At 38.4% G+C, this 22764-nt stretch overlaps 3 protein-coding genes across 3 annotated transcripts; all 3 read right to left on the bottom strand.

The window, feature by feature from the left end:
• Positions 1–8108: 8108 nt before the first annotated feature.
• Positions 8109–9007, bottom strand: LOC103449019 (eukaryotic translation initiation factor 3 subunit I-like). Its single transcript, XM_008388290.3, has one exon. The coding sequence runs from the start codon at positions 8618–8620 to the stop codon at positions 8180–8182; it is 441 nt and encodes a 146-aa protein (XP_008386512.1). The 5' UTR covers positions 8621–9007; the 3' UTR covers positions 8109–8179.
• A 3508-nt stretch (positions 9008–12515) lies between these two features.
• On the bottom strand, positions 12516–15003 carry LOC103418413 (small ribosomal subunit protein uS15). Its single transcript, XM_070808845.1, has 5 exons — positions 14769–15003; positions 14570–14642; positions 13630–13768; positions 13352–13538; positions 12516–12744 (listed from the first exon to the last, which is right to left on the bottom strand). The coding sequence occupies exons 1-5, from the start codon at positions 14789–14791 to the stop codon at positions 12711–12713; spliced, it is 456 nt and encodes a 151-aa protein (XP_070664946.1). The 5' UTR covers positions 14792–15003; the 3' UTR covers positions 12516–12710.
• A 3562-nt stretch (positions 15004–18565) lies between these two features.
• LOC139191413 (uncharacterized) lies at positions 18566–19774 on the bottom strand. The gene is made up of 3 exons (XM_070812266.1): positions 19648–19774; positions 19134–19293; positions 18566–18866 (listed from the first exon to the last, which is right to left on the bottom strand). Exons 1-3 carry the CDS (start codon positions 19772–19774, stop codon positions 18566–18568), a joined length of 588 nt encoding a protein of 195 aa, XP_070668367.1.
• Positions 19775–22764: the final 2990 nt, after the last annotated feature.

The raw sequence follows: 22764 nt of genomic DNA, 5'->3' as shown, positions 1-22764 counted from the left end.
AATTGCTTTATTGCTAGCTGAATCCAGTTCTTCTCTTCCTCTTTTTCTAATTGAAATTGAGTTATCTAGTGAAGTTTACATAAGCGTAAAAAATTGCAAGAGAATACAATAATTTATGATGAAAATCTGTAAGTACCAATCAAAATTATATAGGGGAAAGAAACCTTACCAAATTTGAGGCACAAATGATCAAACTCTGAAGCCCTTCATTTCACAGTTTTTTTTCCAGCAACCAAATAAACTTGAAAAAAACCTGTAGAATCCAGAGCAAGCATGACAACAGAAGGACATAACAAAAATGATTTACCAAAATATATATAGGACAATCACATCTTTATATATCCCTATTACAAAATTCAAGATACAAATAGAGGCAATAAAAATATCATGTATAACATTTTCTCCAAACAATCCATTGTCAATATTGGTAAGTATCGTTTTTCTACTTGCTCTTTATTATATATTTGTTCACATTCTACTATTTTGGAAAATATTTTGCCATTATAAACCAATTTTGTTCATTTTTGACAATTTTATATTTCCAATTCGGTGGATATGTTTTATCAATAGATCTGGCCACAGTTGACCGTCTATGCACAACTTTCAAATTAGTTAACAAAAAAGAAAACAAACGCTTGTTTAAAACTTGAAAAAACATTCAAACTATTGACCTACACACAGCTTTCAAATTGGTTCAACAAAAACAAAGCCAACACATTCTTTCAAATTTTCAGCCAACTATTTTTTTATCTAAATCTTACCCTGAAACAGTTTAAAGATTGAAAAGTTGCATACACTGTTGCAATTCTAACACAAAGACAACCTGCAAAACAAACAGATGAAAAAAAAACGATGAGTAATAAAACTCACAGATCATGTGACAACCCGTTCCTAAAATTTCATTTTTTTTATTATTTATTTTTAATCGAGGGAATTGACACAATGTCTAGAGGCAAGGATTTTGATTTCTGTTGACCATCGTCTAGAATAACGTATGACTTATGCTTTTGGCGTATTTGCGTAGTACTCGATGGTACGAACGCATAGACAAAAGCCGTTTGTGAGTCCGGATTATAATGGTATAGTTACGGACATTTGAAATTGGTTACTTACATTTCATATTACTAAATTATTGAACTCCCACCTTGTGGGAAAGAAACCAATCAGCCTCAAGGATAGAAAATAGGGACCAATTAGATGAGAAAAGAATAAAATAATAATTTTTCAACCAATTAGGAGAGGAGAGAGGAAAGCTCTCAGCTTTCCCTTCCTCTTCACGTAGCCATACATATACAGAAAACTCGGCTTCGACCGGGGTGGATTTTCGGCGGTCCTCCGCCATTTTTCAAGCAAGTTTCACCCCTTCATCACCTACAACCTCTTCCACACCCTTCCCTCTACCATCTCCATCTATATTTAAGGGTTTTTAGGTCCTAACCCGAGAGGAATTTCACCGGAGCACCGGAGCTGCTCAACGGCGATTCCTCATTTCCGACAAGTTTCACCACCCATTACCACCCTTAATCAACTCCCCTTGGACCCAGGAACAGGACCCAAATGGTTGTAGGGACGTTGGAACGCCGAGAAAGGAGAATCGAAGAACACCCATTCTAGGGTTTTTGGCGGATTTGAGTAAAATTGGAGCTCTTCACGACCAAATTAGCCTTAGTCACAGGTATAAAAGTTGTTCCACTCAATGAGATCTTCATTTCTGTGAAGTTTGAGAATTTTTAGAAATAGTTGATTTTTCCGGCGAGTCAGGACGATCGACCGCCACCCACGGCGGCGCGTGCGTGGCTAGAAGGCCTTCGATATTATTTTTAGGCTAAATCAGATGTCTTGAGTTCAGTTTTGATGTTAGTATGACATTGGTTGATTAGTTGAACCTAAATTCCTTATGATATGTTACTTGGTAAAAATATGAATCGATGATCCGACCGTTGGATTGTCACCAAACTTTAATATGTTATAATACATAATATTTGAAGATCATAGGAATTTACGGATCGAGAATCTAATATACGGATCTTCCTGAATTGGAATTGTAAGTTCATAAAATAAGATGTTGCCGCCACTTGGTTTTGGCAATTGGCAGAGATCCGACCGTTGGATCATAATGAAACTTTAGAATGTTGTTCTAGAAGTATAATGTGGATGGATCTTTGGAAGCAATGGATCTGAAATCTGTGATGCGGATCTTCCAAATTGAATTACATAGCAATGTGTTTTATGTAAATTATGTATTCTATTGGTAAGAACTTTGAAATGTGAATTGATAATTGGTCATAGGCGACGATGGTTCATGATGTCTCGATATGTGTGCTAGGTAGTCGTAGCGCAGACCTCAGGTAAGTGGGTCTTTTCCTTTTTATCGTACATTATATATATATATATATATATATATATGTGTGTGTGTGTGTGTGTGTGTGTGTGTGTGTGTGTGTGTGTGACAATTCCACAACGTTTATAAAATTGCTTATTGCGTATAATTATTGTGAATGCTTTGAAGTACTATTGTGAACTACGAATGACTTGATCCCTGTTTAGGGTACGTAGGCAGTCTAACAAGACGTTAGATGCAGCCATATAATAAATGAGACTAAATAATTGGGACAATAGCCTTGTTTGGGGAATTGAACAATGTGAGGGACATTGGTGAAAAATGTGAGAATTAGCCTTATGATTTGGTAGTTAATTGTTGTTCATAAATCAATGTGTGAAGAATCAAGGAATTGAAGTAAGGAAACATAAGTAATGTTAGTTAATTAAACTAGTGTTTAATTGGGCTTATCACCATGTTTGGACCCGATTTTACGCCATCGGCCCAAGCAATCGAGGCCGTTGAGTAAACATGGTTCTTAATCGTCGGATAAGAAAGTTAAGATAATTTGCTATTGTTAAGAGATAATATGATGGTTCTTAATCATAATAATTATCTTTTAATCAATTATCTTAATTTTTTTATACAAAATAAATTATACAGATTCTTGGACTCTTCACGTGGCCTAACGTGGATCTGCAAGCCGAAGATAATGGTGAATAGGAAACCTAATAAGGTTAGGTTATGGATGTCAGCTATGGGAAAATATTTTACACGTGGTGGTGATAAGGTGGCAATACAATTTGATCAAAATTATTGGGATACGTGGTCTTCATGTATGCATAGGGAACTTGCAGATGGGATGAATTCGAATTGGAAATTGGATAGGCATCTGCAACGTGGAGGGGATACGGATTCTGGAGAAAAGTAAGGTGATTGTTTTGGGAAGTGAAATGTCTTTCCAATTAATTATCTTTCCAATTAATATGTTAAGATAATGATACAAATTGGAGCACGGCATTGACATTTTGACTAAGGCAAAGTGATATTATCAAAGGGTTTTGATCACAATATCTGGATGTAGAAGAGTTAGAGTGGAACTGGAAAATCCATTTCGGCGACTGAGCACTACGAATTCTATAAATACAAGGCTTTGAACGCTGAAAAAAGGACCTCCAATTCAACACACAACTGCCCTGCGCAAACTCTCTCAACAACTTTGAGATTTTTTATTTTCTCGTTTCGCTGACACATCTTCCTTTGGCATCAACAACACTATGAAAGCAACCGGTGATATCTTCAGTCGGCATAGATAGCTCTGTCGTCGTAGAATCAGCCGATCTTGCAGCATTTTCCGTTGGCATCAACAACACTGCGTCGAGGATGGTTAGTTATCTATCCAAGTCTCGGTCGAGAAGGATTTTCGAATCCTTATTGGTCGAGGCCATCTCATTAGCCTTCTTGGCGAAGTGAGGTGTTACAAGTTATTACATTCGGCACATTGAAAGCCGAATTTGATATTGAACTTCGCAGAACTAACAGCCTTGTCTTCAGGCTCTAGAACCTGAAGGCCGAGAGTGTTCCTTCCTCAGCCGCAATCGCGAGATTCAGAAGTCAATAGCGCACCCAATGCAACATCAACAAATTTACTCCTCGGCCAAGCTCGGCCGACGAGTTGGCATGCCCCGCATTTAACCGAAGGAAGTAGTTAACTCATAGATTACTTGGCCTGCGTGCCACGTAGGCTTGGTAGTTTTTAGGGTCAACACACCAATAATTATTCCCGAAAATAAATAGTTTGGAAATGGGATGTTACAGATTATGCATTTCACGCCATGTTATATATATACTTGAAAATACTATATTATAGTTGAGTTTTAGATTGCATCATGACATATTTATATGTGTATTACTTGTACCTAATTATTGTGAATGCTTCCAAGTGCCAAATGATGCTGCGGATGCCCATGTAAGCTTTAGGTGAGTACATGTTGATGATAGTGATGGTAATGAGTATGTGATGAGATATGGATAAGTCGTACAGGTCATTATGGGTGACTTCGACTTATATGTTAACCATGATTGATGAGATATGTGATGAGATATGAATAAGTCGTACATGTCACTAGAGGTGACTCCGACTTATGAGTTAGCATATATGTAATGAGATGCTAGCATATATTTATGATGAGATATGTAATGAGATGCTAGCTTATATGTGATGAAACATGTAATGAGATGCTAGCCTATATATGATGAGATGTTAGCATATATGTGATGATATATGATGAGATGCTAGCATATATTTATGATGAGATATGTAATGAGATGCTAGCCTATATGTGATGAGATGCTAGCATATATGTGATGATATATGATGAGATGCTAGCATATATTTATGATGAGATATGTAATGAGATGCTAGCCTATATGTGATGAGATGCTACCATATATGTGATGATATATGATGAGATGCTAGCATATATTTATGATGAGATATGCAATGAGATGCTAGCCTATATGTGATGAAATATGTAATGAGATGCTAGCCTATATGTGATGAGATGCTAGCATATATGTGATGATATATGATGAGATGCTAGCATATATTTGATGAAATATATAATGAGATGCTAGCCTATATGTGATGAGATGCTAGCATATATGTGATGATATATGATGAGATGCTAGCATATATTTATGATGAGATATGTGATGAAATGCTAGCATATATTTATGATGAGATATGTGATGAGATGCTAGCATATATGAGATGAGATATTGATTCAACCGTACATGATGGGTGGATCCGGCTAACATGCCATTTCCTATTGGTTTATTTCACCTGGGTTACTCATTCGTGTTAAGATATTTGACGTAGCATAACCGTAAGACTATCATTTTGGTTATGGTTTTGATTTATAGTCACGCCTATTATTTTCTGGGAAATTAAACAGGTATTGCGGCGAGGTGCTACTATCTTGGTAGTTGGAATTGGTTTGAAGAGTTTTGTTTCACTCACTCACATTTTATGTTTTTGTACCCCTCCAGGTACTAGCAGCAGAGTTCCGTATCGACGAGGATTTGTGGCACTTCCCAGTGTAGGTGGCTTCTTTTGATGGTATAATCATTATCTTACCTTACTGTACTTTACTTATGCTCTGTATCACGTGTGAAATGGGTCTAGACTCGCTCACCGCGCACTCGTGTACTTAGGAATTTTTAGATTTTAATTTATTCACATTTTATACATTATCACACTTTATGGCTTCGTCACCTTCTAGGTGTTGGCCAACACGGCTCGATTCGGGATCCTAATGGACATTCCGGGTCAGGGTGTGTCAGATCATAATACACAAAATTCCTTAAATGCAACACAAATTACCATGCAAGTCCTGAATTAATTATAAAAAAAAAATCCAGATGAGGTCAATCCGTTCTTGTCTTACACTCTTCTATCTTTCTTATGTTTTTCTACCACAAATTATAAATCTTTTTCCCACCATTGCCACTTCAATTTTATCCCACATTTATATCTACCTTGCAACCCACCGCTCTTAAATTAAAAACAACTATTATTTACACTGTTTATTTAATCAGTTTTTGAGTATAAACAGTGCTGTCTTTGATCAAGTAATAATGTCAAACAAAATTAAGAGAAAAATATAACCGCCCAATAAGAATGAGTTACCGAATTTCATCACAATAACAAAAGGTAAAGAATAAATAAAACGGCAAGTAAATGGCATTATATCAATTGATTGAGCGCCTAATTTGACTAAATCCGAAATCTCAGCTCTATACACGGGGCAACAATGCAAAAATGAAAAATCACCATTTCCCCAAAATCAGAAGACAACCGAATTATCCAGCTACACTTATGATCCAACCACATAAAAGAAATCTTCTAAATTGGAAAAAACTCTCCTTTTTCTTATGCGCGCGCCCTTTTCACCCACCCACCACATTCTTCTTTCCTTCCTCTGTTTTAGTACCCCTATTTCCCCAAACCGCCATTTTCACCCACCCACCACATCCAGAACCCACGTCTCCACAGGAATCAAACCCTCAATTTTCACCCAACCACCACACCCAAACTCCCCAACAAACCCGAATCCAAGAAGACTGAGATCAACAACTGCTCCACCAGCAGCACCTCCCTCCACTGACAACCCAGGTCCCCCTCCTTCGTCTCTATCCCACCTTCTGCGACTCCTCCCCCTACAAAATTCACTTCGCCAACAATAAGAAACGGCACCGACCTGAACTTGTAAATAAATAACTTACAAAATTCACATAGATCTGCTTAGAAATTTGGATTTAAGCAAACGACGGAAAAAGCTGAGAACCAAAAAGAGCGAAAGAATAACTGGACTTGAGCGTTTTTCGTTTTTTGGAAGAAAACAAGACAGAGCGAGAAGTGGAGGTCGGAGAGCAAGGCAAACTATATAAATACAATCGTCTACTCAAGTGTTTTAGAACCGGTGAACTGGGGTTCCTTCGGAGATGCTCGTAAGCCATAGTGAATTGCTTCGTAAATGTGCAGCTGTGGATGACGTAGCAGAATAGAAGCTATATTGTTCATAGCCAGTGAAGTGGGAAGATGGCATAGCCAGATGAATATATGAGCCTACTTGAATGTTGCTTATAAACACATTACTCTTTTCCAATTAACCGTATGAACATTTTTTATTTTGTACAAGCAATATTGTGAGAGGAGGGAATCATTGCTTGGGACCTTAAATGCAAAGGGTGAACGCCTATAATCAACTAAGCTATACGCCCGTTGATATGAACAAGGGTAAATGAAGATTAAATGCCCCAAGATCCAAAGGAAATTGAGAAGGAAAAGTTAGTATCCGGTCCCTAGTTCTTACTGTTCATTTACTAAGACCTTATTAGTTCTCAAATTTTGATTCAAGTCCCTAGCATTAATGTGATAATGAGTTTACATGTTTATTATATAATTTTTTAATATAAAAATTAGTAATTAATTTAGGGTTTAATACTCACACTTCTATTAAACTTCTAATTAATTTTCAATTCAAACATTTTCAAATAATAAAAAATTAAATTAAATTAAGTTTGTACCTATTAGTTATATATATATAAAGATTCTCAATTTTTTAATCTTAAATGTACCCATTCATATAATTTTTCAATTTTTTTAATCATCAATGTACCCATTCTCACTCACAGACCCTGCGTAAAGCGGGAGCCTTGTGCACTGGGTACGACCTTTTATCAATGTACCCATTCTCATATATATCAATTTGTTATATGTAAAATGTACCCTTTTTTTAATATAAAATCCATTCAAATTTTTTAATCCATGTTTAAACTTATATGGGTACATTCTTTTTCATTGATTTGAGAATGTATCCATGTCTTGGTACAATAACTTTTTTTGTTAATTTTGGTTAATGTACCCATACATATATGTATACACACACAATATAATAGAGAGTATAATTTATATTTTATTATTTTTAATCCCATAAATTATGGGTTTTATTTAAAATCTCATTAATATAAACAATTACAAATTTCAATTTTTAATTTTTAATTTAAAAAATATAGTAACTTACATTATTACATTAATGTCAGGGACCTCAATCAAAAACTAAAAACTAACAAGGTTTCAATCAAAGAATATTGATAGCTAGGGACCGCATCCAAAGTATTCCAATTGAGAATAAAATAAAATGTCAAATACGAAGTCTTCATTTCAAACTTAGCTTGTCGAGACAATAAGTAGAAAATAAAATGTTAAATACGAAGTCTTCATTCAAAATTGCATTCGAATTAGTTTAGCTTAAGTTGTAAGAATAAACATCGTATTCAATTTCGTTGTATAAACTAAAAACAGGGCAAGGCAAATAAGAGGAGATTATTGTTACGATCTTCGGGGTCTCTGTCAATGCGCTTGACGTGAATCGCGGAAGTGACCCCCATGAAGGGGTCGGTGGTGATAACAGCCAGCCGATCCCCGACGGATAAGTCAACAGCCCTGGCCGGGGAGTCAAAGTTGAAGGTGAAGAGCAGTCGGCCGGTCTGAACGTCCCAGAGCTTGGCGGTCTGATCAGCGCTGCCAGTGATGAGGCGGGAGGAGTCCCGGGAAACGTCGCAGCACCAAACGGCGCCATTGTGGCCGCGGTAGGTGCCGAGGTGCTCGCCATTGTCGGCGAACCAGACGGTGGGTTTGTGATCCTTGGCGCAAGAGAAGAGGAGGTCGCCGTCCCTGTTGTACTTGAGGAAGGTCAAGGGCCTCTCGTGCCCCTTCATCAGTATCGGCCTCATGTTTGGATACGGCGGGAAAATCTAGAGGAAATTGGGGAACTAGGGTTTGCAGTTTCCTAAGTCCTAATCCCAGCTATTTATACCAGATAAACTCCAAAACCCAGTTGGACTCGGAGTTCATATCCTCCTTCCCGCCAAAAAAAAGAAAGTATTGTATTAAGAGAGTTTCTTGTCAACAATTTTTTATTTTATTTTATTTTTTTGAGCTGTTGCGTTAGTGAATTAAATACTTAGGAGGGTGCATCCGATTGAAAATTTAGGAGATTTTAATTCTTATAATAGACTTAGGGATATTTAAATAGGATTTTAAGTGATTATTTACAATTCAAAGTATGTTCAATCAGAATTTTAAGCGATTCAAAATGTATTCAATTCGAATTTTAAAATAATTTAAAATTGTATTCAATTAGAAATTTATTTTAAAAAATTTGAAAAAGTTGAGGAATAGGAGATATTTCTTAATATATTTTAAGCATCCACAAATCTCACATTTGCTCATGAGATTGTAAAGGAATGAAATCAAAATATCGCGGTTAAGTATCATGCGTGTTGTCAACAAAAAGTAAAAAAATCATCCATCTCTCTTACGTTACACTAAAGACAATACAAGCTAATTATATAGCATGGAAAAAATAGTGATTAACGTGGATTAAATAATAAAGGGTAAATTGAAACAACAACAACAACAAAGTCTTTTCCCACTAAGTGGGGTCGGCTATATGAATCCTAGAACGCTATTGTGCTCGGTTTTGTGTCATATCCTCCGTTAGATCCAAGTACTCTAAGTCTTTTCTTAGGGTCTCTTCCAAAGTTTTCCTAGGTTTTCCTCTACCCCTTTGGCTCTGAACCTCTGTCTCGTAGTCACATCTTCGAACTGGAGCGTCAGTAGGCCTTCTTTGCAAATGTCCAAACCACCGTAACCGATTTTCTTTCATTTTTCCTTCAATTTCAGCTACTCCTACTTTACCTCGAATATCCTCATTCCTAATCTTATCATTTCTCGTGTTGATGCTTCACCCCCCAACATTATGTGCCATACAGCATTGCTAGCCTTATTGTCGTCCTATAAAATTTTCCCTTGAGCTTCAGTGGCATACGGCGGTCACACAATACGCCGGATGCACTCTTCCACTTCATCCATCCAGCTTATATTCTATGATTGAGGTTTCAATCTAATTCTCCATTATTTTGCAAGATATATCATAGGTAGCAAAAGCGGTCGCTCTTTGGTATTTCCTGATCTCCAATCCTCACCTAACATTATTTTGGCCTCTATTTGCACTGAACTTGCACTCCATATATTTTGTCTTTGATCGGCTTAGGCGAATACCTTTAGATTCTAACACTTCTCTCCAAAGGTTAAGCTTCGCATTTACCCATTCCTGAGTTTCATCTATCAACACTATATCGTCTGCGAAAAGCATACACTAAGGAATATCATCTTGAATATGTCCTGTTAACTCATCCATTACCAATACAAAAAGGTAAGGACTTAAGGATGAGCCTTGATGTAACCCTACAGTTATGGGGAAGCTTTCTGTTTATCCTTCATGAGTTCTTACGGCAGTCCTTGCTCCATCATACATATCCTTTATAGCTTGGATATATGCTACTCGTTCTCCTTTCTTCTCTAAAATCTTCTAAAGAATGTCTCTTAGGACCCTATCATACGCTTTTTCCAAATCTATAAAGACCATGTGTAAATCATTTTTCCCATCTCTATATCTTTCCATCAATCTTTGTAAGAGATAGATTGCCTCCATAATGGAGCGCCCTAGTATGAACCCGAATTGGTTGTCCGAAAGTCGTGTCTCTTGCCTCAATCTATGCTCAATGACTCTCTCCAGAGCTTCATTGTATGACTCATTAGCTTAATACCCCTATGGTTCATGCAATTTTGTACGTCGCCCTTATTCTTGTAGATAGGCACCAAAGTGCTTTTTCGCCACTCATTTGGCATCTTCTTCGTTTTCAAAATCCTATTGAAAAGGTCAGTGAGCCATGCTATACCCGTCTCTCCCAAGACTTTCCACACTTCGATTGGTATATCATCTGGACCCACTGCTTTTCTATGCTTCATCTTTTTCAAAGTTACAACCACTTCTTCCTTCCTGATTCGGCGGTAAAATGAGTAGTTTCTACACTCTTCTGAGTTACTTAACTCCCCCAAAGAGGTACTCCTTTCATTTCATTCATTGAAAAGATTATGAAAATAACCTTTCCATCTGTCTTTGACCGCGTTCTCTGTAGCAAGAACATTTTCATCCTCATCCTTGATGCACCTCACTTGGTTTAGGTCCATTGTCTTCTTTTCCCTTGCTTTAGCTAGTTTATAGATATCCAACTATCCTTCTTTGGTATCTAGTCGCTTATACATATCGTCATAAGCCGCTAGTTTAGCTTCTCTCACAGCTTTCTTCGCCTCTTGCTTCGCTCTTCTATACCTTTCACCATTTTCATCGGTCTTATCCTTGTATAAGGCTTTACAACATTCCTTCTTAGCCTTCACATTTGTTTGTACCTCCTCATTCCACCACCAAGATTCCTTTTGGTGTGGAGCAAAGCCCTTGGACTCTCCTAATCCATCTTTTGCTATTTTTCGGATACAACTAGCCATGAAATCCCACCTTTGGCTAACTTCCCCCTCTCTATATCACACGCATTGGGTGATTACTTTCTCTTTGAAAATGACTTGTTTTTCTCCTTTTAGATTTCACCATCTAGTCCTTGGGCACTTCCAAGTCTTGTTCTTTTTTCTCTCTTTTTTGATATGTACATCCATCACCAACAAGCGATGTTGATTAGCCAAGCTCTCTCCCGGTATAACTTTGCAATCCTTACAAGTTATACGGTCCCCTTTCCTCATTAGAAGAAAATCTATTTGTGTTTTTGACGACCCACTCTTGTAGGTGATCACATGTTCTTCTCTCTTCTTAAAGAAGGTGTTGGCTAAGAAGAGATCATATGCCATTGCAAAATCCAAGATAGCTTTCCCATCCTCGTTTCTCTCCCCAAAACAATGGCCACCATGAAAACCTCCATAGTTGCCCGTCTCCTTGCCCACGTGTCCATTTAAATCTCCTCCTATAAATACCTTCTCCGTCTAAGCAATTCCTTGCACCAAGTCTCTAAGGTCTTCCTAAAATTTCTCCTTCAAACTCGTCTCCAACCCTACTTGAGGTGCGTATGCACTAATCACATTGATGCGTTCTTGTCCTATTACAATCTTGATTGCCATGATTCTATTTCCTACCCTCTTGACATCTACAACATCTTGTGTCAAGGTCTTGTCCACGATGATGCCAAACACCGTTTCTCGTTTTTTTTTGTGCTCGAATACAAAGTTTAAAACTTGAGTTTTCTAGATTCTTTGCCTTAAGGCCAACCCATTTAGTTTCTTGTAGGCACATAATATTTATCATTCTCCTCACCATAACTTCCACTACTTCCATAGATTTTCCTGTTAAGGTTCCTACATTCCACGTTCCTAAACACATTGTACTCTCATGAACTCTAACATTCTATCCTAGCTTCTTCACCCTCCCCTCATCTAATAGGATCAAAGTACTTCTTTTGTGTGTCATGTGTTAAGTTGATAGGAACATATGCTCCCAAACAACTTGAGTGGAGTCGTTCAAAAAGAAGTTTCTATGACCTCCTTGCTCATTTAACACTGCATCCAGATGCCGATGAACATCAATAGTTTACTCTTTAAGTAAACCGAATATGGCCACACCCAATTGAAGAGTTTGAATAGAAAACCCAGGTGTAAGTGTAGGCAATAGAAAACCCAGGTGTAAGTGTAGGCAGAGAACTCTGATCGCTTTTGTTTGATTACTCATATATGGTGTGACCAAAATCACCTCCCTATGGAAAACTAAACGAACACGAGAAATAGCACAATTATGCAGATGAATATGAGAAAAATATCCAAAACGCGCATCGCAACGAAGGAGTGTTCCACAGGATTCTGAATTAAGTCATCCAACTTGAAGCAAATGAAAGAAAATAAGACATTAAAGCTTAAGTACTACTCTCTTAAAAAGTACATTAACAGGAGCACCCAAAACTGTTGCCAATCATATCCTTCCTAAGCCACAAGAGTGCTGGCGGTGGTCGATTCACTGCAAAGACCAGAACAAAGGAGTAAGCATTCAAGGTAGCCGCTAAATTTTCATTGCAAATGACACGACAGATGAGATGTAAACTTATAGTAGAAGACACGGAACAACAACAATTTCTTCGTGAGGCCCGCTTCAGCCTAACAATGATTTATTACTTGTATAACAAGCATAAGTATGAATTAGGAGGAAAACCAACACTTGACATGACTCAAATTTCTTTCTTCAAGGGAACAAATATTAGATTACCACTTTTAATAAGGTATTCCAATTTTGGATACGTAAGAACACCAGAAAACGATTAGTTTACATAATACAGTACAGAATTTGGTTAGGGCAGTGGTTTATTACTTATAGAATACATGAACTAAATCCAAGATTTGTAAAACCGTATCAAAGATTAAACTGCTGGGCCCCATATCCAAAGTTTGATTTAGCTGACCTATGGCAGTGTTTATTACTCAACTATTCTGATAAAATTCTGAAGTGTTTTGAACGCAATGACCCATCTGCGTATCTTCAAGTAAGATTAATGAAATCTTTGATTACTTAAAATGGAATACAAAAAAAAAAAAAAAAAAAAAAAATCTAAAACCAAAAAGGTACTTACTACTTCCAGACTGGTGGAAGCTTCTTTGTCTTCTTGTAGTAACGAGCAAGGCGATGGATTCTGCTCTCAACCAGAATCAGTCTAAATTTAGAATCCTTGTCCTTCCTGTTCCTCTCCAAATGCTTCCTGATTGAGACAGCCTTCTTGATCAGGTGGTAAAGATCCTCAGGAATTTCAGGGGCAAGACCTAACACACCAAAAGAAAGTATAAGATATCATTTTCAAAATTTCTCCTACGAATAAAGATGTTATTATGAAAATAAATTCAAGATACGCACCATGAGCCTTCAGAATACGCAAGATCTTGCTGCCAGTGACACTCTTCACCTGAGCAATACCGTGAGAATCACGAAGAATAACACCAATTTGAGAGGGTGTCAGACCCTTCTTGGCAAACTTACAGATGTTCTCCTCAACCTAAAAGGCAAAAAACAACCTGATAAGCAATTAAACCATAATGCACAAAACACAAATAGAAGTTTTTGGTCTACTGCAGTAAGAATGATTCCTCTGGAACAATCAGGAGTTAAAAATAACCAAACTTCCATTCAGTCAATGAAGATTAAATGGAATATGGCACGCAGTAGACACAAAGTCGTGTCACCATTCATTGTGTATTAAGAGACCAAATAAAATTGATTGAGTGAACACAGAACACAGAAACAAACAATTGAAGATTGGATTACTATAAAATGTATAAAAAAACACGGAACTACAACCCAACAACATAAAAAGATAATAAGGCAACATAACATAGAAACTAAAATTAACTACATCACAAAGAAGTAGCGGAATATAAGAAACAAAACTATACGTTCGTTGCTAATTAAATTATCATTTATTACATACTAGAGCGATATCAAACTCCATGTTTTATTAGCTTCAACAAGATCAATTGTAGATCTTCATCAGTCAATCAATACAAACAGCGCATCAGAAACAGATTAAACAACAAAGTGCGGCCTGGTTGCCAAAATTATAAAATACTACCCATAAAATGAAATCATAAAATCAGTTTAAATCTTTTAACATCCGAAACCAAATGGCAATGAACCTAGATTTTCCAACAATGGAGAACAAAATTGAGCTAAAATCGAACTTTAGTCCATTTTCTCATCAGCCAAACAAATCTAAACACAACCCATATTCTCATCAACCGAACAAAAACCTAAAACAACCCAAACTAATTCAAGAGTTAAAGAGTTGGGGTTTTCTCACATCCTGTGTAGAGATCTTCAACCAGCTAGGTGGGGTCCTCTTGTACGGCAAAGCCGAAGCTGAAATACCCTTTCTGCAAAACACCACAAAACACAAAAGCCACCATGATAAACGGATCAATCCCAGTCAAATCAACGGCTCAAAGAGCACAAATCATCGGCTCACAGAGCCTTGTTCAGAGAATGAGAACAGAACGAACCCTCTGCTGTGCATACGCCCCATGATTGCGGGCTTGTAGTGTATATGCAGCTGCTAGTGACTTTAGCTCCGCCGCCCTCTCTCTCTCTCTGTTGGTCGACCAGAAACGCTAGGTCCTATCGGTAACAACGAATATAAGCAAGGTGGTGGCTAGGGTTTTTAATAATTTTTTTTTATAGCTGTTCAGTCCTTGGGCTAGGGTTTTTAAGAATCTTTGTTTATTACTTCGGCCCGTGGGCTTAACTAATTAAATCTTTGGGCCTACTTTCTTTATGATTCTACTAATTCGGCCCTTGGGCCAACATAAGACTCAATAATCATTTGGCAAACATGCCAAAACTTCGAACATAAAATTATCAATCAAAATTCATGAAATTACCATTTTAACTCTCCAATTAAAAATAAATATGAATAAGAAATATGGGCAAAAATGTAATTTTCTTCACCTAAAATTTTGCTTTTTTTTTCTTTTTCAAATCCGCACCTACATGTAATTCCAACATATCTCTAATTAAAAATTAAAAATAAAAATTGAAGCTCTCTCCTTACTCCCACATTCTCTCTTTACTCTCCTCCTCTCTCCTTTTATTTAAAAACAAAAATAAAAAATTTACACACACGCTTTGTGTGTGGCCATTTGCTAGTTTTTCTTTAAGTAGTTGCACTTTTAAGTCTCATACCACAATTCATTTTGGAGTAAAAATTATTATTTTCCTAGTAAAGATTCAATGCCTACATATAGGTAGATTCAAATTGATCGAGAGGCAAGGTAAACAAGGCAATGTATCTTGGGTCTCACTTTGAATCAAGCCTCATATTTTATGTTTTTTCATACCCTTTTGTACATGTCTTGAAATTTTTCTTATTCAATTATTATTGACAAAAGAGAAGAAAAAAAAAATCTTTATTCTCCTAATCTAATGGCTAAACTCATATCTATTGTAGGACAAAGTTTAGTTGAACTGTGAATTAGGGCATGTTTGGTATTGCTGTGCTTTGAAAAAAAAAAAAACTGCTTCTGCTGTGCTGTGAGAATAAGCTCATTTTTGCTGCTTCACGTTTTCAGCTTTTTCTTCACCCAAAACTGTGAAAATAAGCTGTTTTTAAGTGTTTACCAAATACATTTTTCAGCTCAACTTTTTTTTATACCCACTTTTTATAGAAGCACCTTAGTACCAAACCAGTACTTATATCCACCAACTCCATTGACACACCACGACCTGGGAAGGTCGAAGCATGCTGGCCATCATCGTGAGGTGACGTAACCATAAGGGTAAGTGATGCAAAAAGTGAATAAAATTAAAACTAATTAGAACTAAACAGTGAAAGAGTGCGCAATTCATGGGTTGAACCCACTACAATTATTCAGAGCGTAATAGACAGTGAGACTACAGAAGAGTAGTCAAAGCAACCAAAGTACATTTATTACATGATAGTGATAAGTTCGTACGTCTAAAATAGAAGGGAATGTCAGAACTGCCGGGATTCCTCGAATGCCACAAAGAGTACAGCTATCTAGGTCCTGGAGGGGCGAAAAAAAAAATAAAGTTGAGTGGGTCAGCAAAACAATGCTTATAAGAAAACCTTTATCTTTGAATATACTAACCCCTTGCCATAAAACAAGTATAGTTTCCTTAAAACATACTACGTAAGTATGAAATTCAATATAATAATCAGAAATATGCCAAGTAAATGATGTATCATATGCCACAGTAATAATCATATGATAATCAATTATAACTAAGTGCTCATCCATCTAAGCTGACGCACAAGTTAGAACATATGGTTTCTGACACGAACATGACTGGGTGTAATCAATATGCTCTAGTACCACGATCGCGTGAAGACTGGTGCAAAAGCACATCACATACAAGTCGGATTGCCTAGTGCAATCTACCCGACAGGACTGGCACCTAAACTTGGATCCAACGTGAGCGAACGGTGCGGATGTGAACATACACATGAAGGACTGGCCCTGGCCTTGGGGCGAGTACTAACACCGGGTGCAGCAAGATGAGCATGTACAAATATGTATGAATGCCATGATAGTAATATCACAACCATATAGCAGCATTATTCACAAATTATTTCACAATAATGATACTAGGCAATATAGGCGTAAAAGTGAAGTAAATACGCATTTATGGAAACTATAAATATATATATACAGGTATAAAACAACTGCCCATTCACAAGTACATCTCTGGGTCGTAGCCCCTAAGCCTAGCTTGACCTCGAAAATCCTCAGGATAAGTTTCCCCTAAATGTGAAATAACTAAAATAATATTAATTAAAACATATAACGGAAACCTAAAGAAAACCCCCATAGTTTGCTCAAACCAAGGGTGTAAATATATGAAATCGATCTACTCGACGACACGAACACTCACGTGTCAACCACGCGCCGGTTGGAGGCTAGACGCACCCCCACGCACTGGCCGGAGGCCAGACGCGCCCCCACACACCGATTAGAGGCCAGACGCGCCCCCACGCGCCGCCCAAAATGGCTGCCAGAAAACCCATGCGCGGTCCACGAAGCCCGCGAGTACACTGTACTTGCCTTCCTCGCGAAAATCTGCAGTTTTGCTGATTTTTGGCCTAACTTCCAAAGCTCCTAACGAGCTCGATTCTCAACCAAATTCACTTCTACAAAAGCCAAATTAAAGCTCTAGGAATGTGGTCTACCGATCCCAATTCACAGAAAGTTCCAATATGACTAGTTAATCAGAAATTTGGACTGAAAGTGGCCAAACGACCACGGTTACAATTTTTCCAGAAACTTAAATTTTCTTCCTAACTTCCAAAGTTGATTTCTAACTCGTTACTTAACCAAACTCAGTGATTCAAAAGCCATTATGAAGTTTGGAATGTAGAGAACAAGTTTGTACCTAGAAGAAGTCCAGTTGTGGTCGAGGTTGACCAAAAAATTGGTTTGAAAGTGACCAAATGGCCACGGTTCTGAAATGAAAAATGTGTAGGTTCACCTTCTCCTCGAGTTTCTAGGTAAAACCACGTCCAAAGCACAAACAAAGGATCAACAACAACCAATAGAAGTGAAATGAAGGCTCTAAGGATTTCTCGAAGCTTACCTAAGCCATGAATGGCCTGAAAATCATTATATCGAACTCGCCGAGTCGGACCTTCCGAGTTGGACGTCCAAAACTAGGTCAACATGCGAACTAGGGGTCGTGGGACTAAGATAAGCATGATGATGTAGTTTATTTGTTCGATCTACGAGCTTTGGAGCTCACTCATGGAGTTGCAGAGGAAGAGAGAGTTCACGGAAGAGAGAGAGGTTTTGAAATTTTCTTAGCTTTTTCTGATTGGGTAGAGTGTAGGAGGAAACTGACGAGATTGGAGAGTAAATTATGAAAAGTGATTGGTTGGTGTAATAATGGGGTGCACAGGTTGGCTAAATAGGATACTAGGGATAGGGTTTTGGATTTCCTATAGTAAAAGGAAATCTAAAACTATCAGAAATAGTATATTTTAGAAGGGTAAAATACTCGTACCCTCGTAATAACGTGTCAAATCTAAATGTGATAGTGAGATAATAACCAAGGAAGAAATAAACACGTCCACGTCATTTGCCACTAAGGGTATAATCATCAAATTACATATTCGGGGAGAAATTACATAGAAAAATTAAGGACGGGTCGTCACAATCTACCCCTTTATAAAAATTTCATCCCCAAAATTTCAATACTGACTACCATCAAAGCCATAAAATAGACGTGGATACATATCTCGCATACGCTCTTTTGTCTCCGAAGTGGCTTCCTCCACTAAGTGGTTCCTTCACAAAACCTTCACCATCCGCACTGTTTTGTTCCTAAGAACCTTATCTTTGCAATCAAGGATAGTCACTGGAACCTCATCATAGGTCAAATATGGATTGATCTCCAGTGGCTGAGGAAGGATTACGTGTGACGGATCAGAAACGTACTTTCGTAGCATCGATACATGAAACACATTATGCACTCTCGCCAACTCTAGTGGCAATGCAAGTTGATAAGCAACTTCCCTAACTCGTTCAACGATCTGGTATGGCCCGATGTACCTAGGGCTGAGTTTCCTCTCTTGCCTAATTGCACAACACCTTTCCACGACGATAATTTCAAGAATACCCAATCACCAACCTCATAAACTCTGTCGGTAGAATGTTTGTCGGTGATACTCTTCTGCCCATTCTGGGCCGCTTTCAGGTTAGCCTTTATCATGCGTTGTCTCCTCCACGATCTCAGGGCCCATTAAAACTCGTTCGCCAACCTCGGACCAACAAAGTGAAGTACGACATGGTTTCCCATACAACGTTTCAAACGGGGCCATACTAATACTAGAATGGAAGCTGTTGTTGTATGCAAACTTTATCAACGGTAAGCATTTGTGCCAAGCGTCTCCAAACTGTAGAATTGACAATCTCAACATATCTTCCAAAGTCTGGATAGTTCTCTCTAACTGCCCATCAGTTTGAGGATGATAAGCGGTGTTGTAGAGTAATCTCGATCCCAAAGCTTCCTGAAAAGCTACCCAGAACTTCGAAGTAAATCAAGGATCCAGATCATAAATGATACTAACTGGAACTCCGTGGTACCTAACCACTTCAGAGATGAACCGTTCGGCCAACTAACTCAACAAGTAATTCTCACGAACAGGTATGAAATGCGCTGACTTGGTAAGTTGATCAACCACCACTCAGATACCATCGTAATCATTTCGCATACGAGGTAACTTGTACATGAAATCCATCGTAATATCTTCCCATTTCCACAGAGGTATCGGGAGTGGTTGCAGCAATCCAAACGGCTTTTTCCTTTCTACCTTAACCTACTGGCAAATTTCACAACAACTAACATATTATGCAACTTCTCTTTTCATACCTGGCCAATAGTAGAAGTGATGGATGGTATGATACATCTTAGTGCTCCCAGGGTGCATGGCATAAGCAGAAATATGCACTTCATCCAATATGTCTTTCTTCAATTCCTCAACATTTGGTACATACATCTGTTTGCCTTGCATAAGCATGCCTCCAGGATCTCTAATCCAGAGGTATTTCTTTCTCCTATCCGACACTGCCTAAATCAATTCACGAGATTTTGTATCGTTCCTCTGAGCTTCAAGAACACGATCCAACAGAACAGGTCTGATCTGAAAACTGGCAATTAGGGCCTTCTGACGACCCTCTTTCAAAACTACTCCAATGGATCTCAGGTCAGTCAAAATAAGAATGCGACTAGCATAAAAAGCATTAAGTTGGCCATGAGACTTCTTACTAAGAGCATCAGCTACTGAATTGGCACGACCTGAGTGATACTCAATGGTGTAATCATAATCACTGAGTAACTCTACCCACCTTCACTGCCGGAGATTGAGGTTCGGCTAATTGAAGATGTATTTAAGGCTTTTATGATCAGTGAAGATCTTACATTTTCCCCCATAAAGATAGTGCCTCCAAATTTTTGAAGTAAAGATGATCGCTGCCAACTCGAGATCATGAGTAGGATAGTTCTTCTCATGGGGCTTTAACTGCCGCGATGCATAAGCAATCACTTTATCATGCTGCATTAACACACAACCAAGACCATTCAGAGACGCATCATTGTAGATCTCGAAGTTCCCACCATTATCGGGAAGTGCTAAGATAGATGCATGAGTGATAAGGTACTTCAACTGCTGGAAACTCTGCTCACACTCACTACTCCACACAAAATGAACATTTTTTCTAGTCAATTTTGTCATAGGTAGTGCTATGGTCGAAAAGTCTTTCACGAAGCGTTGATAATAACCAGCAAGACCAAGAAAGCTTTGGACTTCCGTAACTGTCCGAGGTTGTTCCCAATTTCCCACAGCTGCTATTTTCTGAGGATCCACAAGCACAGCCTAAGCTGATACCACGTGCCTTAAAAATGACACTTGATCCAGCCAAAACTAACATTTGCTGAACTTAGCATAAAACCGATTTGCCCTTAGCATATTTAGAACCAAACGCAGATGCCTGACATGATCAGTTTCATTCTTCGAATACATCAAAATGTCATCTATGAAAACAATGACGAACCTGTTGAGATATGGATGGAATACTGATTCATTAGGTTCATGAAAGCTGCTGGTGCATTAGTCAATCCAAATGGCATCACTAGGAACTCGTAATGACCATATCGAGTTCTGGAATCTGTCTTCGGAACGTCGTCGCTTCTAATCTTCAATTGATAGTAACCAGACCTCAGATCAATCTTCTAGAACACACAAACACCTTTAAGCTGATTGAAGATGTCATCAATATGAGGTAACGGATAACGGTTTTTAATTGTTACCCGATTCAACTGCCTGTAATCTATGCATTACCTCAAAGTTCCATCTTTCTTCCGTACAAACAGAACTAGAGCTCCCAACGGGGAAGTGCTTGGCTGAATGAAGCCCTTATCAACTAACTCTTGCAACTGAGTTTTAAGTTCCCTTAACTCTGCAGGAGCCATACGATAAGGTGCAAGAGAAATAGGATTAGTACTTGGAAGTGGATCGATGGTGAACTCCACTTCACGATCTGAGGGTAAACCAGGTAATTCCTCAGGAAAAACATCGAGAAAATGTCTAACTACTCCGACTTCTTCCACAGATGCAGTAGTCTCCTCCGCTAGCACAACATGAGCTAAGTAACCTTGACAACCTTTATTCAACAGTCATCTCACCCTCATGGCAGTGATAACTTCATGCTTTAGACCACCGTGCTCACCGATAAACGTGACAGTAGGCATGTCTGGTCGGTGAAAAGTAACAACTTTCTCATAATAGTCCAACTTGGCACGATTGTAGTGTAACCAATCCATGCCTAAGATAACGTCAAAATCAACGATATCCAAAGGAACAAGATTAGCTGGCAAGACTACATCTTCGATAAGGATAAGACATCCTTGATATTCCCAACTAACATAACAGATTTCACCCCTAGGCTTAGAGAACTCTAACTCGTAGTCGAGTGAAGTAGGATGTGGTTGAGTCGTTTGAGCAAACTTATGGGAAATAACTGAATGTGTAGCATCAGAATCAATTAAAACTTTAGCAAAATGGCCTAGAACATTCAACGTACCCATGATCAAGTTCGGATTCGCTGGAGCATCTTGAAGGGATATGTTGTTAACTCTCCCATGAACTTGATGTCTGCCTCCACGACCTTCGTTAGCTTGAGTCTGATTACCTTGACCCTGATTACCTCGGCCCTGTTGGGGTGGATTTGTCTGTCTGCTTGAATCTCCACTGTTAGACGCTACGTCTAGGTTCTGATATTGCCCCCAGTATACAACTGTGCTCCGCCGCCTTGATACGGTGTATAATCTCCCTGGAACTGTGGATAACCTCCCTGAGTCTGCTGATAGCCTCCCTGATCATAGGGAACCTCAGGTGTATACTGGTATGGTTCTCCCTGATTCGAGACTACGCCCCATTGGTAGTAGCAAGTGTAAGAGGGGAAGCAGTCTCGGGGCAATAACGAGATAAGTTTGTGAACCTTCCATGATACTCAGTGGCTGACATATTGCCCTACCTCAGGTTTGTGAACTCATTCTTCTTACTATCCAAATACTTAGAAGGAATAAATCTGGTCTGGAACAAACGTTTGAAAACATCCTAATCTATAGCATTCGCAGCAAATAATGATCTCCTCTCGTGATCCCACCAAGATTCTGCTCCCAATCGAAAAAACTAGGTCGCTGTCTCGACCCATCTCTCTAGGGAAAGATTACCCTCCCTGTACATAACTCGAAAAGTCTTCTCCACATGATCGAACCATATCTCTGACTTCTCAGATCCCTTATTACCAAAGAAATCATTAATCTTCAGGCGAGATACAATATCCAGAGTATTCCTCGGGGTAGGACGAAGTGAAGACTGAATAGCAGTGGCGATAGCTTCACCAAACTGCCCAAAGTCCGGAAAGTTATTCTTAGCTGGAGAACGTGGCTCTCTATGAGGTGGCATGGCTCTAACATAAGAAACAA

This window comes from Malus domestica, chromosome 02, assembly GCF_042453785.1.
Source record: "Malus domestica chromosome 02, GDT2T_hap1".
Taxonomy (NCBI): domain Eukaryota; kingdom Viridiplantae; phylum Streptophyta; class Magnoliopsida; order Rosales; family Rosaceae; genus Malus; species Malus domestica.
This window is presented reverse-complemented; position numbering and strand designations above follow the sequence as displayed.

What these genes read in the sequence shown, in the direction of transcription:
- LOC139191413 (XM_070812266.1), bottom strand. Translation starts at nt 19,774, where the DNA reads ATGTATGTACCAAATGTTGAGGAATTGAAGAAAGACATATTGGATGAA. An exon ending in TCACTTCTACTATTGGCCAG is followed by an intron (nt 19,294 to 19,647) that starts GTATGAAAAGAG and finishes AGTTCTGGGTAG; the next exon opens with CTTTTCAGGAAGCTTTGGGA. An exon ending in AAATGCTTACCGTTGATAAA is followed by an intron (nt 18,867 to 19,133) that starts GTTTGCATACAA and finishes CGTCGTGGAAAG; the next exon opens with GTGTTGTGCAATTAGGCAAG.
- LOC103418413 (XM_070808845.1), bottom strand. Translation starts at nt 14,791, where the DNA reads ATGGGGCGTATGCACAGCAGAGG. An exon ending in TGAAGATCTCTACACAGGAT is followed by an intron (nt 13,769 to 14,569) that starts GTGAGAAAACCC and finishes TTTGCCTTTTAG; the next exon opens with GTTGAGGAGAACATCTGTAA. An exon ending in GCGTATTCTGAAGGCTCATG is followed by an intron (nt 13,539 to 13,629) that starts GTGCGTATCTTG and finishes TTGGTGTGTTAG; the next exon opens with GTCTTGCCCCTGAAATTCCT.
- LOC103449019 (XM_008388290.3), bottom strand. Translation starts at nt 8,620, where the DNA reads ATGAGGCCGATACTGATGAAGGGGCACGAGAGGCCCTTGACCTTCCTC.